General features: G+C 49.8%; 5 protein-coding genes; 4 read left to right on the plus strand and 1 right to left on the minus strand.

The window, feature by feature from the left end:
• Positions 1-247: 247 nt before the first annotated feature.
• On the plus strand, positions 248-1330 carry FFUJ_11623 (toxD-like protein; the record flags this gene model as incomplete). Its single annotated transcript, XM_023570543.1, has 1 exon — positions 248-1330. One exon carries the CDS (start codon positions 248-250, stop codon positions 1328-1330), a length of 1083 nt encoding a protein of 360 aa, XP_023437641.1.
• Positions 1331-3369: 2039 nt separating this feature from the next.
• FFUJ_11624 (probable amino acid permease NAAP1) lies at positions 3370-5343 on the plus strand (the record flags this gene model as incomplete). XM_023570544.1 has 5 exons in its annotated part: positions 3370-3605; positions 3710-3871; positions 3920-4073; positions 4126-4354; positions 4409-5343. 5 exons carry the CDS (start codon positions 3370-3372, stop codon positions 5341-5343), a joined length of 1716 nt encoding a protein of 571 aa, XP_023437642.1.
• An 893-nt stretch (positions 5344-6236) lies between these two features.
• FFUJ_11625 (uncharacterized protein) lies at positions 6237-7230 on the plus strand (the record flags this gene model as incomplete). XM_023570545.1 has 4 exons in its annotated part: positions 6237-6405; positions 6455-6688; positions 6754-7059; positions 7109-7230. 4 exons carry the CDS (start codon positions 6237-6239, stop codon positions 7228-7230), a joined length of 831 nt encoding a protein of 276 aa, XP_023437643.1.
• A 396-nt stretch (positions 7231-7626) lies between these two features.
• FFUJ_11626 (related to beta-glucosidase) lies at positions 7627-10348 on the plus strand (the record flags this gene model as incomplete). XM_023570546.1 has 5 exons in its annotated part: positions 7627-7761; positions 7812-7859; positions 7908-8865; positions 8928-9598; positions 9647-10348. The coding sequence occupies 5 exons, from the start codon at positions 7627-7629 to the stop codon at positions 10346-10348; spliced, it is 2514 nt and encodes an 837-aa protein (XP_023437644.1).
• Positions 10349-10485: 137 nt separating this feature from the next.
• FFUJ_11627 (related to L-fucose permease) lies at positions 10486-11896 on the minus strand (the record flags this gene model as incomplete). XM_023570547.1 has 5 exons in its annotated part: positions 10486-11011; positions 11060-11439; positions 11491-11561; positions 11607-11663; positions 11716-11896. 5 exons carry the CDS (start codon positions 11894-11896, stop codon positions 10486-10488), a joined length of 1215 nt encoding a protein of 404 aa, XP_023437645.1.
• Between the last annotated feature and the right edge of the window lie 975 nt (positions 11897-12871).

Raw genomic sequence — 12871 nt, forward strand, 5'->3', positions numbered from 1 at the left:
CAAGGATAGTGATCCCAGATGCCGTTTCTGGAACATCCCAGCGGACATGATAGGTCGCGATATAAGGGCTAGCAAAAAAGAAAGAGGAATAGTTTGATTCATAACGTTGCGTCTTAGGATTGCTTATCAATTTGTCTCAACCGAGACTCAGATAGCAATGGTCTTATAAGTCGTACCACGACATCATTAGTTCACCCACTCAACGGGCATCTGAGATTCGAGAGAGAATCCTTCGACAGTGGACGAGATGACTAGAATGCGAGCTTTCGTGACCGATGGCAGAGGAAGCGGGTCTGTCCAGTCAGTTCCTCGTCCAAACCCGCGAGAAGGAGAAGTTCTTGTCAAGATTCACTACGCGGCTCTGAACCCTGGTGATTGGAAACTCGTTGAAGGCGATGTGTTGGACGGACCAGCACAGCCGGGTCTCTTCGCCGGCTGTGACTTCGCCGGCACCGTTGAGGACCCCAACGGCTCTGACTGGAAGAAAGACCAGAGAGTTGGCGGCTGGGTTCATGGCGCAACCTTCGAAGGCATCGGATCTTTTGCAGAGTACATGAACATCGAAGCATCACTCGTATTTGCCATACCCGACAACATCAGCTTGCAGCAGGCATCGACTATCTCACTTGCTTTTGCGACGGCCACACAAGCCATGTATCGGCACCTGTCGCTACCTGAACCCTACCAGTCTAAAGAAGACAAAGTGGACTTTTTGGTGTATGGTGCTTCCACGAGCGTTGGCCTGTACGCTGTTCAACTTGGCAAGCTCAGCGGTCTTCGTGCCATTGCAGTGGCCTCATCCAAGAACCATGACCTCCTCAAACGGCTGGGTGCCGAGGTCACGGTCGACTACCACGATGAAGATTGGGTTGAACGTGTCAAAGAGACTACTGGGGGGGAACTGAGATATGCCCTCGATAACATTGCAGATGGAGGTTCTCCGGACAAAGTAGCCCGCTGCCTGGCTCACAGCACAGGATCTCAGCTGATTGCTCTATCGCCACTCGACAAAGAGTCTATTCGCACCGTCAATCCATATGTCAAAGCCGAGTCTATGCTTGCTTTTACTGTCTTTGGCAGGGCGTTGGGTGAGGAATACACAGTGTTTGACAATACAGGTCCCGAGACACCAGACGAGAAAAGTGCCTGGGAGAAGTACCTACGACTAGTAACGGTGATGCTGGAGAGGGGCGACCTTGAGGCGAACCCGGTAATAGAAGTTGGAACTCTGGAAGATGTTGGTGAAGCCTTTCGGTTGAGCAGAGAAGGGCAGCTGTCAGCTGAGAAGGCCGTTCTGAGGGTCAATACGGAATTCGGAAGCGATGAGTAGAGGTGACACAACGAGCATGGAATGGCGATACGGCCAATACGTCTAGATGAACACTGCGATTAAGTTAATTATGACTGAAGAAACGGAAATTTCCAGCGGCGTTCGATCGGTGTCGTTTCCGTTGGCCGAGATATCAAGACGGGAAGCTTCCTTCACTGAAAGCCGGTTCCGCGGGCGGAACACTCGCCTACCTGCTGTTGGCGCTGTAGCAGATAGCAATTTATCAGCGCGATGATAAGGCGCTATCTGTTAGTATGCTAACAGGGCTTGACCGTTGAATCACCGACGTCATTTTCTGGAAACCTGTTCCGCCCATTCCAAAGCTTGAAACGCGACGGCAGGGAATGGGTTGCAACTAATGCAGGCCCAACAAAAATAAGGCTTGTCAGTTGCGTCATTCTGCCGTTTGATGGAGCTTGTTTAAAGAAATTCTTATCGTCGTTAAGATTCTATGTGCGATGAAATACGCAGATCGTTTTGGTGACGAAGATCAGGGAAACGAGGACAGTGGAGTTTGTTCACTGGGGCAGGCAGGCAGGGCGCTGAGTGCAGCAAGATTGGCGCTCCAAACCGCCAACTTAGGGTAGCTTGCGGCACGAGACGGTCGCGTGGAGATGCTTGCGACGAGTTTAACGGGAATTAGCTTTGGAACCTTAAAACGGGAGGTCAAATCAAATGCCAAAGGTTAAAGACGTTGTTTTTATGTAACAGCTTCCTCATTGATCGTAGATACCTCGCGCGTGGTGGATTTCCCCAGATAATGCCTGTCTTTGTCTCGAATATCGCGGTCAAATGCCAAGATGGACACGGCGGGTGCCAAGCTGTCAGAGGCGTCTATCGCCCTGCCAAGAGATCAAGCACGGTTTTAATTGGGAATATCTCCAATTTCTTCGACTTCATTGATATTGACGACAATTGAACACATGTGCTGTAAATACTCACCACCACAATTAAACCCTGGCATGTCCTTTTGTCTTGCCTGGGCCATCCGTGCGTATTTCTCACCTAAGATTTGAACGAAGATCAGTACTCAAACTCTATCAATGACTGCCTCCCATTCCTCCTCCCATGACACGACTCAAAGTCGGTCCTACCACAGCAAGACCCGTTTATATCCCCCTTCTCAGTCTCCAGACTCCAGTCAGATAAAACCCAACTGTCTCTGCCCAATTAGACCTGCTACAGCCACTGCTCATCGTATGTTAGCCTCGGGATCGGCGGCTTGATAAGAGGCCCCTTCCGGCTAGCTCGGCTCCGGGCGCGCCCCGATGATACAGGTGCTACGCCATTTGCTGCCAACTGCTCAATTTCACACGCACGCAGATCCAGCAGAGATATTCCGGGGTAGAAACTTGAATCTATGACAAATAGATTCCTCAAAAGATGCCACTTTCCCCAGACTTGGGAGGAGCCTTTGCGCGCACCTTATCCAGATTGCAGAACATCACATGTAACACCAGATAAAACATGTCTCGTCGGACCTCTAGTCGTAGAGAAATCGACGACAATACCTTCGGATCCGAGGATGCACAGGATTAAGCTACAGCCTAACCTCAGCTCTAAAACTTCCGATCAGTAGCACTCTTTTCCCCTACGTCAGCACGCGACCAAACGGTTGATAGGCTAGCTTCCCTCTCTTCCCTTGCTCTCCCCAGCTCCTTTTTTTGGTGGCTTGAGCTTTGTTTCATTCGAGTGTCCACTTCTTTTGCCCCAGCTGAGCAAAGTGCCGCTTTATCCGTGAGATAGAGAGCAGCCCCCAGTCTCCCATAAACGGATCACCACAGCAATTCGAACAGTGAAACCAACAATCAAATCAATGCTCCATGTTACGTACCCTTCCCAGGTACCTATCTCTCTCTGCATCCTTCCAAAAAACCACCTTCCGCTTTTCATTTAGGTCCGTCTGAGGGATGGTCCCCCCGAGTTGCCACTTTTGGCTCCAGTAGTAGTCGTATATATCTGCCATTAGCCCGCGCTGTCTCTAATTCCCTCTGATCCTCTGACTCTCAAGACATTCAAGTTTATCTAAGCATCTCGCCATGTCGGAAATCCATCCTAAACAAGAAGCCCTCGAGGCTCAGGATACTTCGCCGCGATATGATGAGAAGCAGGGCACCACTGAGCCCATTGAGGATGGCCCCAAGCAGTCGTGGGCGCTGCGCAATGGGCTTACTCCCGGCTCATTCGCTCCCCATGATGATTATGCAAAGGGTACTGCTGAGTTGCAGCGTGACATGAAGCCTCGTCATCTTAACATGATCGCTATTGGTGGCAGGTCAGTCATTTTCGTTCTGTCGTCATCGTGCAACGCCGGCTTATTGCCGCCCTGCTAAATGATGACGCGCTAATATTGGTTCGGTGTACTAACTCGTTTTCCAGTATTGGTGCTGGTTTCTTCGTCGGTAGCGGTTCTGCTCTGCAGACTGGCGGCCCTGGGTCATTGACTATTGGTTTCTTGATCATGGGTGTCATGATCTTCAACGTCGTCTATGCTCTCGGTGAACTTGCTGTCATGTATCCCGTCTCTGGTGGCTTCTATACGTGAGTTCTGCCAATCCCCAATCAAGACGTGAGCTAACAAATCACCAGCTATGCCAACCGATTTGTTGATCCCTCTTGGGGTTTCGCCATGGGTTGGAACTATGTCATGCAATGGGCTTTCGTTCTTCCTCTTGAATTGACAGTTTGCGGTACAGTCATCCAATACTGGGCTCCGCACACTAGCGTAGCTATCTGGGTCAGCGTAAGTTCAGCACCCATGAAGTTATCGTGAGACTGCGACTGACATACTATAGGTCTTCCTTGCTGTTATTATCCTCGTCAATATCTTTGGAACTCTTGGTTACGCCGAGGAAGAGTTCTGGGCTGCACTGCTTAAGCTCTCTGCCACCGTCATCTTCATGATCGTCGCTGTCGTCCTCGTTTGCGGTGGAGGTCCTTCTGATGGAGAGTATAGCACCTACCAGGGCGCCAAGCTTTGGTACGACCCGGGTGCTTTCCAGCACGGTTTCCGAGGCTTCTGCGGTACGATACAAGCCCCATTTCCCGTGAAATTCTTCAGTAACTAATGGATACCAGGTGTGTTCGTCACTGCGGCCTTCTCCTTCAGTGGAACAGAACTTGTCGGTCTCGCTGCTGCCGAAGCCAAGAACCCCGCCAAGTCTCTCCCTGGCGCCATCAAGCAGGTCTTCTGGCGAATCACTCTCTTCTACGTAGTTGGACTTCTCCTTGTCGGTTTCCTCGTCAGCTCTAAGGACCCCAGACTTCTGAACGCCGGCAACGACGACCCTAGTGCCTCTCCTTTCGTCATCGCTGCCGCCAACGCTCATCTGAAGGGATACGATTCGTTCATGAACGTCATCATCCTTGTTTCCGTCTTGTCTATCGGTGTCTCCTGCGTCTACGGCGGTAGCCGAACTCTTGTCGCACTCGCGCAACAGGGCTATGCTCCCAGATTCTTCTCTTTCATTGATAAGTCTGGTCGTCCTCTTCCTGCTGTTGTGTCCATTATCGCCATCGGTGCTCTTGGATACATTAGTGTTAGTGGTGATGGAAATACCGTCTTCGTTTGGCTTCAGGCTTTGTCTGGTCTGGCTGCTTTGTTTACCTGGGGCTCTATCTGCCTTTGCCATATCCGATTCCGACAGGCTTGGAAGTACCACGGTCACACTTTGGATGAAATCCCCTTCCAGCACGTCTTCGGAGTTTGGGGCTCTTGGGTTGGACTCATCCTCATCGTCATCGTTCTTATTGCGCAGTTCTACACTGCCATCACCAATCTTGATGGATCACTCGGTACTGCTGAGGGCTTCTTCGAGTCATACCTGGCTCTGCCCGTTGTCATTCTCTTCTATGTTATCGGATACATCTGGAAGCGAGAGGGATGGAGAAAGGTCAGCGAGATTGATCTTGATACCGGTCGTCGCGAGCATGATTGGGATACCATCAATGCTTATCGTGAGCAGCTTGCCAACGGCCCTGCTTGGAAACGCGTGTGGCATGTTCTGTTTTAAGTGTGTATAGCGATGTCAACATATCTTATAACTGCCTTTTGACTATGACCACTTACATCCACTATATTTAATGTTCAATTATCATGCGATGGTTTTGTGAGAAAGGATACTGTCAACTAAACAGGTAATGCCTTCGTAGTGATGTTGTTATTCTCGCTGAGATTTACTTCTAAGGAAGTGCGAGAATTTGATCCTTTCGTGGTATTATGAACCTTATGATGCTGATTTGGACGCACTGGCCTTGATCTAAAATGCTATCCATGAATTTCTTCCTAGCCTTTAACGGTAGACATCATCCATGGCATTAGCCCTAGCCTGGGGAATTCAATCGCTAGGAAAGACCCTGACTGTTTACGTGTCAGGCATGTGTTTCAGGTCTAGCACCGGGTAAGCAGCTGTGAGGTTGAACCCCAACGGAAATCTTCTAAAACCCCGAACGACACGCTGAAATTACGTGAGATTAGCCACTCACTGCCAACATGATTCTCAGCTCATACCTGTGTAAGCTTCGTATCAAGATGAATCCCAGGTCCAAAATGAGAGAGGAAGGGATTCTGTAGCTCTATCAAGTCATCAAAGAAAGGACCCTGGCGGTATCTTGGTCATTTCCAGCTTACGAGAGTTGCCAGCAGTAAGCACTAGTCATGGTTATCGCTTTCAAGCTTCATGGAGACTTTCCAGAAACCCGGAGACTTTCTTGATGTCCGGAGAGATATGTAGGGAGGCTTGGCTAGGTGAGACGTGGACAGAGCCTTATGGGAATGTGTAGTACGTCAAGTTCCATGGGCATATAAGACCTCCTGCAATTTAGCTCATTCCTCACAGAAGCTGCTGCACTCAGTATCGCCCAATCTACTACGATTACAGACAAATCATTCGATCTCCCTTGCATAATGAGCTCCGAGAACAAAGTTGACTATCCCTGGGAAATAAACCGAGAGGTAGAGCGGCTTCAGAAGCAGCATGCCTGGGTTCAGAGATGTCTTAACAGCAAGATTGTCTTTGCGCCCATACCCCTGGATAAAGAAGGACTCAAGATTCTTGACGTCGGGTGTGCCGACGGTAATGCCACGACTGTCGAAGGTATTAACTTGACTAACAGGAACATTAGGAGTTCTGCTTCGAGACCTGAAGAAGCAGGTTTCTCCATCTGCTCAGCTCGTTGGTGCTGATATTGTAGAGGCCTTTCTACCCGATTCCGAAAGGGGAATTAACTTTGAGGTTTATGACCTTTGCGAATTTCCTGGAGACCGACTTGTCGGAGTATTTGACTTGACACACATGAGGTACAGCATCCTTGGGGCTGCCAAGGTAGGCTACCAGAAAGCCATTGATCATCTTGCCTGTAAGTACGCAAGAGTTCATTTATACCTTTTTACTTTTCTTGGCCACCCTACTGACTCCAGACAGCGACGGTTGCCCCTGGAGGTTGGCTTCAGGTCCACGAGCTTGACTTTGATCTAACAGATCGGCCCAACGTAGGTCCAGCATGGAGAGATGTGAGCAACCTTATCGCGGCCATGTTCGATGGTATGGGTATGGAATCCGATTGTATTCGCAAACTGCCGGGCGCATTCGAGGCAGCAGGACTTGAGAACGTGACTGTCCACTCAGTAGATCTACCCATGGGGAAGCTGCTGGGTGACGATGAGGCAGCCGAGTTATCGTGGCAGCCTTTCGTGATTACCATCCCAAGACTCATTGAGGGTGCAAAAGGTGAGTCTCAGCTTCTGAATTGTATGAGAATTTGACTGACAGTAACAAGCCCTTGGTGTCCAGCTACCTGACTCTATGCATGACAACTTGGCCGCGAGGTTTGAGAAAGAAGTCAAGGAAGAGGGTGCCATATTTCGAGCGTTGGTCACTATTGGGCAAAAGCCAGCGTGAGTTATACTAGGTGAAATATTCCTAGGATTGTCTATGGTCCTTCGACTTGGTATCTGACCAAAGCATGGATCCAGCTGCCGAGCTGTCAGCACGCAGTTACCCCAGCTTTGCAACTAGTGTCAATTACAAAGACTTTGTCATGGTTATTAAGGTAGAGCGGAGTCTCCACCAAGCAAAATAAAGGTTGACAGTCACCCCGACGATCGTGTTGCCAAGATGTTACCAAAGACCAAATACCTCAATCCAACGTGAGGGGACCTGTAATTTTAGCGGCCCGAACAGCCGACGGCTAAATCCTGCTGAGCAGTGCCAATTCAACAAAACCCAGCATTTGTCCCAATTACGAGAAACCTCTTCATTATTATTATTATAAATCTGTTGAAAAACTCAGACAATATGGCCGAATCAAATTTTGTAGATGTTGAAGCTCTGTTGAGCAACTTGACGCTGGATGAGAAGGTGGAGCTTCTGGCGGGCCAGGGATCGTTTCGCATGACGGGTCTTGAGAAGCATGGAATTCCTGCGCTTATTGTAAGTCTGAGATGCCAAACAGGAAAAGAAAGAGGAAGCTGACAGGACAGACTTCAGATGGCCCTCATGGAATTCGAGGACGGCGGTCGTTCACTCGTGTGAGCACCCCCTCAATGTCTGGGTAGCATGAACTAACAGACCGCTAGATGCCGAGTCCAATGCTACCATCGGCTACAGGAATGGGCGCTACCTTCAACACTGACCTCATCCACAAGATCGGGAGCCTGCTTGGTGAAGAAGCCAAGGTTCGCGGTGTTCACGTCCTGCTAGCACCGACACTTTGCCTGCAACGCTCGCCCTTGATCGGTCGTGGCTTCGAAGCTTTTGGCGAAGACCCTTTTCTCAGCGGGACCTTGGGAGCGCATTACATCAACGGTGTTCAAGAGCAGGGCGTCGCAACAAGCGTCAAGCACTATGCAGCTCACGACCAGTCTGACAACAGTATTGAGGACAACGTGGTTATGACCGAGCGCACCCTCCGAGAAGTTCACATGCTACCCTTCCAGCTCGCCCTTCGAGGATCAGACCCCTGGACGATCATGACGTCCTATAACAAGATCAACGGAATTCATGTAAGTGAGGATCCTCTACTGATGAAGGAGATCCTGCGTGAAGAATGGGGGTTCAAGGGACTTGTTATGAGTGATTGGTTCGGCACATACAGCACATCCGAAGCGATCAATGCTGGCTTGGACCTCGAAATGCCTGGACCAACAGACTGGAGAGGAAAGCGCCTCAGCATTGCTGTCAACTCTCGAAAGGTGTCCAAAGCAACAGTCGATACGGCCGTCGAGAACGTCCTGAATCTTGTAAATAAGTGCAAGGCGGGCGAGAAATCAGGAAAGGCCCCTCAATCGGATACGCCAGAACAACGCGCTCTGATCCGACAGCTGGTGGCTGAGTCAGTAGTGCTACTGAAGAACGACAAGCAAAGACTACCGATCAAGAACCCGAAGGAGCTGAAGTTCGGACTGATTGGAGATCATGTCAAGAATCCTGCTCTTTGCGGTGGTGGAAGTGCCGAAGTCGAGCCTTACTATGGCATTACCCCATATGAGGCGATCAAAGAAGTTGTAGGAGAGGAGAATATCACATATACTCCAGGTTGCAATTGCAAGTCACGCATTATGCCACCGTCGCTACATACGTGCTAACACTACAAACAGCTTTCCGATTTAGCCCCCTCATTAAGGGTCATACACCCCCAGATTCAGATTCCGAGGGCTGGTCTGTCGAGATCTTTGGAGATGACCCGCAAGAGAACCCCAATTCCAAGGTTCTTGTCTCAACTACAGCGGAGAAGCAGCTGGTCGATGTTCCAGAGAGCTACCACGCGACACTCCCAACCAAATTTTATGCCAGAGCGAAAGCCAAGTACACTATTCACGAGTCGGGAAAACTCAAGTTTGGCTTTAGCACTTCTGGAAAGGGAAAGCTCATCATTAACGGCAAGGAGGCTATCGATCTGTGGACAAGCCAGCCTCCAAAAACTGACTCAACACCTTGCTTCAACCGTCTGTCCATGGAGAGGTTCTATGAGGGCGAATTCGCGAAGGGCCAGGTACTTGACCTCGAGGTGCTCCAAGTAAATGAGAGCCTCTCGGGCGGCGTTGGCACTGCACAAACGCTCGCTGGTCGCGTTGGAGTTTTTGAGCTCTACGACGAAGACCAGGGTATCAAGGATGCCGTGGAACTCGCCAAGAAGGTTGATGTTCCCATCGTTATCACTGGCTTATCGTCAGATTTTGAGTATGAGGGCAGCGACAGGAAACACTTGAGACTTCCCGGTCGCGTGGACGAATTGATAACGGCTGTTTTGGAGGCCAATCCCGACGCTGTAAGCTGACCTTTCTTTAGCCGAAGCGCTTAGACTGACGCGTTCCAGATTATCATTACGCAATCAGGACTGCCAATCGAGATGCCTTGGGAGTCTCAAGCCCCGACTCTTCTTCACGCCTGGTTTGGCGGCCAAGAGACAGGCCATGGCATGGCTGATGTTCTTTTCGGCAAGGTCAATCCCTCTGGAAGGCTCTCACTAACATTCCCCAAATCCGTCAAGCATACGCCAGCGTATCTCACCTTCTCCAAGGCGGACTACGACATTGTGTATGGCGAAGGTGTCTTTATCGGTCATCGATACTACGAGATGGTTGATCGAGAGCCACTCTTCTACTTCGGTCACGGTCTTTCATACTCGAAATTCGAGTACTCAAATCTCACTGTCCCCAAGGAGTTTACACCAGCGGCTGATCACCGAATGCGCGTTACGGTCGACATCACCAACAAGGGCGCTTTTGCAGGTGCTGAAGTTGTTCAGCTCTACATCCACCACGCGGACAGTTCTCTTCAACGGCCAGTCAGAGAGTTGAAGGCATTTACCAAGGTCACTGTGAATGTCGACGAGGCCAAGACCGCTGAACTTACTCTTGATAAGTATTCACTGTCATTTTGGTGCCAGGAGGCATCGAAGTGGAAGGCTGAAGCCGGAAAGTACACCGTGATACTTGCCTCCAGCTCAAATCCCAAGGATGAGATTGCACGCGCGGACTTTATCTTGCCCAAGACTTTCTTCTGGAAGGGTCTTTAGATATTTTGGGTACACACCCATGCGATAGCCTGTCATGGGTAGTAGGCCTTCATTGATCACTCAGTTTCCATGCTTTTCTTTTTCAGTGATGTTGCTCGACAAGACTCTATTATGATCAAAGGAAACTCCATTTTATTCTACCTAGGACTGTACAGAACCTCCGTTGTTGAAATAATCTCGATGCCATCAGCTTTACCGTTTCTGTGGCAGTAGGAGTTGCTTCTACGAGAACCAGCAACACCAGAACCTACTCCTGGCGCAGTCACCAAGACTTGGTGATTGCCATTGTCGAAGCTTTGCTGTGGCTTGGGCCAGAGTGTAGCTTCATCGTCATCGGTAACCTTTCTGCCTGACTCGGAGTCATCTCCAGATTGGAGTTCGATGGCATCAGCTTGCTTGCGACTTAACTGCCTTCGGCTCTTGATGGCATTGGATCCGCCTGTTGCTCCAGAGGGTCCACCGTAGCTGGCGCCGTGACTGCTGAAGATGTTGGGTAGGATCTGCTTGAAGAATGGTTTGAGAGAGCTGGCAGATGCACATATGACACAACCAGTCAACTCAGCGTACATCCAGCAGAGTTCGTATGCGAGGCCCCAGGTGTAGTTGGGGCTGCTGAATAGCTTGACAGTAAGAACACAATTGTAGACGGCTACGATGATGACACTTGAGATGTCAGTATGTCAATCAAGTGATACAGGGAAGGTTACTCACAAGCCACCAGTAGTGAACAGAAACAGAAGTGACATCTTCTGTCGACGAGGAATCTGTAGCGGGATGACAATCCGCAACGGCAGCAGCAAAATTACCAGATCCATGACTACGTTGGCAACCGATGCAGCCAAGAAGAAGCCGAACTTGTCCACACATTTGCCCGTGGCTTGAGCGGCAAGGTCCCACGAGGCCTTGATGGGCTGGCAGCCAAAAAGACTAATCATAGCGTAGATGAGGGCATAAAGACCAAAGAGGCTGATCAGGACATAGATAACGATGCGAAAGGTTCGTTCGGGTGATAGGCGGAGGTAGAAGAAGAGAAGAGAGATTTTAGCGAGATCGGAGGACAGCATGTAGAAGATGTTGACGGGGATAGTCCACTACAAGACGTCAGTCATCTCGGAGATCAATATGTGAATTCGAAAACGTACTTTGAGCAATGATTCGTATTGCGATTGAGTCACCTGCCAGAAGTTGGTAGCACAGCCTCCCTGGGCAACCACTGTCTTTGTGAGTATGTATGTGTTGATAGGAATGGGAGACTTACTGCCCATGGTGCATGCATAAAAGACCCAACATGCTATAAGTGAAGCGCCAGTGAGGACTGAGTATGAGGTTAGCTGTACTGAACCCCAGAGATGAAAGTCGAAACATACAGTCATCAAGACGAAGAGGATTCTTAAGTAGCCGTACTCTGGTCAAGATCCGGAGTCCATAAACGACCGTTCCAAGCGTGAACAGACAAGCACCCAAAGTGATCTGTATAGTGGCAGCACTTCCAGCTTCCCACCTGTCCTGCCCCTTGGGCGGCTCCATCATATACAACTCCTCGGCCATGGCGATTTGCGACTCGACCGTAACAGTATCGGTTGATCGTGGGGTGAAGTCAAGTTGGGTCAGGGCGATGTATGCAGCATTAAATCAACAATTTTCAGCTGTGAGGTGCGTGAATGTTAATCTAATGGGAAATCGGGAGATCTGCAAGCTTATTTCTTATTCTGTTTCCACCGCGGACGTTGTCAGGAGCTTTCTTTTTCGTCTGCAATGGCTCCACTGCTGTTCATCAAGGATGATCTTCCCGTTACGCACCCGAGGCAACAAGACAGCTGTCAGTACTGGGGGCCTGGCGAAGGATTTTGTGTCAGGGACTAGAGCCTTAGAGCCTCCTCAAAACTCGGGCGTCTCACTTGCCACTACGACCTACGGTTCAATACCAGTGAGGAGCCACGAAAGACCCTCTGCACCCAAGCTTTGGCACTTTTGCCCCGAGAAACGTCCAGCCAACCTGTTATTCCTATTTCTTCACCAAGTTCTCCATGGCTGAAGATGCGATTCGCTTGATAAAGAAAGGAAAGTGGGCTAATTGCAGCCGTCTTCAGGGGAACCAGCTCGGCATTGGGGATTTCCGACCCAGAGGTTTTGCTTTGTCTGATACGAGATCCACATTGGCAACAAATACATGACCTAGGAAGCTCTATGCGAATAATATTCTGAACCTCTTTATTGGTAGGACTTCGGAGAATGAGCCGTTAAGCATCATGGTACGTTCCATGCAACGGGCCAAGGCCACTGATCAGCCTTGAGACAATACTGGGTCATGATTTTTGCAAACATGATCCAACGGCTGCAGATCACTTCTGTAGCGTGCTCCTTATCCGTTATTATATATGGGGCTTGCTTCAGGAACAACGGGGCTGAAATCCCTTGGTTATCCAGGCCACTGGGCTGGGACAGAACATCTTGATCTGTAAAGAGGCCTGCGGCGCAATACTCAGCAATATTCATCCGACACAACATCGCAGCATATTGCAA

This window comes from Fusarium fujikuroi, chromosome FFUJ_chr11 (assembly GCF_900079805.1).
Source record: "Fusarium fujikuroi IMI 58289 draft genome, chromosome FFUJ_chr11".
Lineage (NCBI taxonomy): Eukaryota > Fungi > Ascomycota > Sordariomycetes > Hypocreales > Nectriaceae > Fusarium > Fusarium fujikuroi.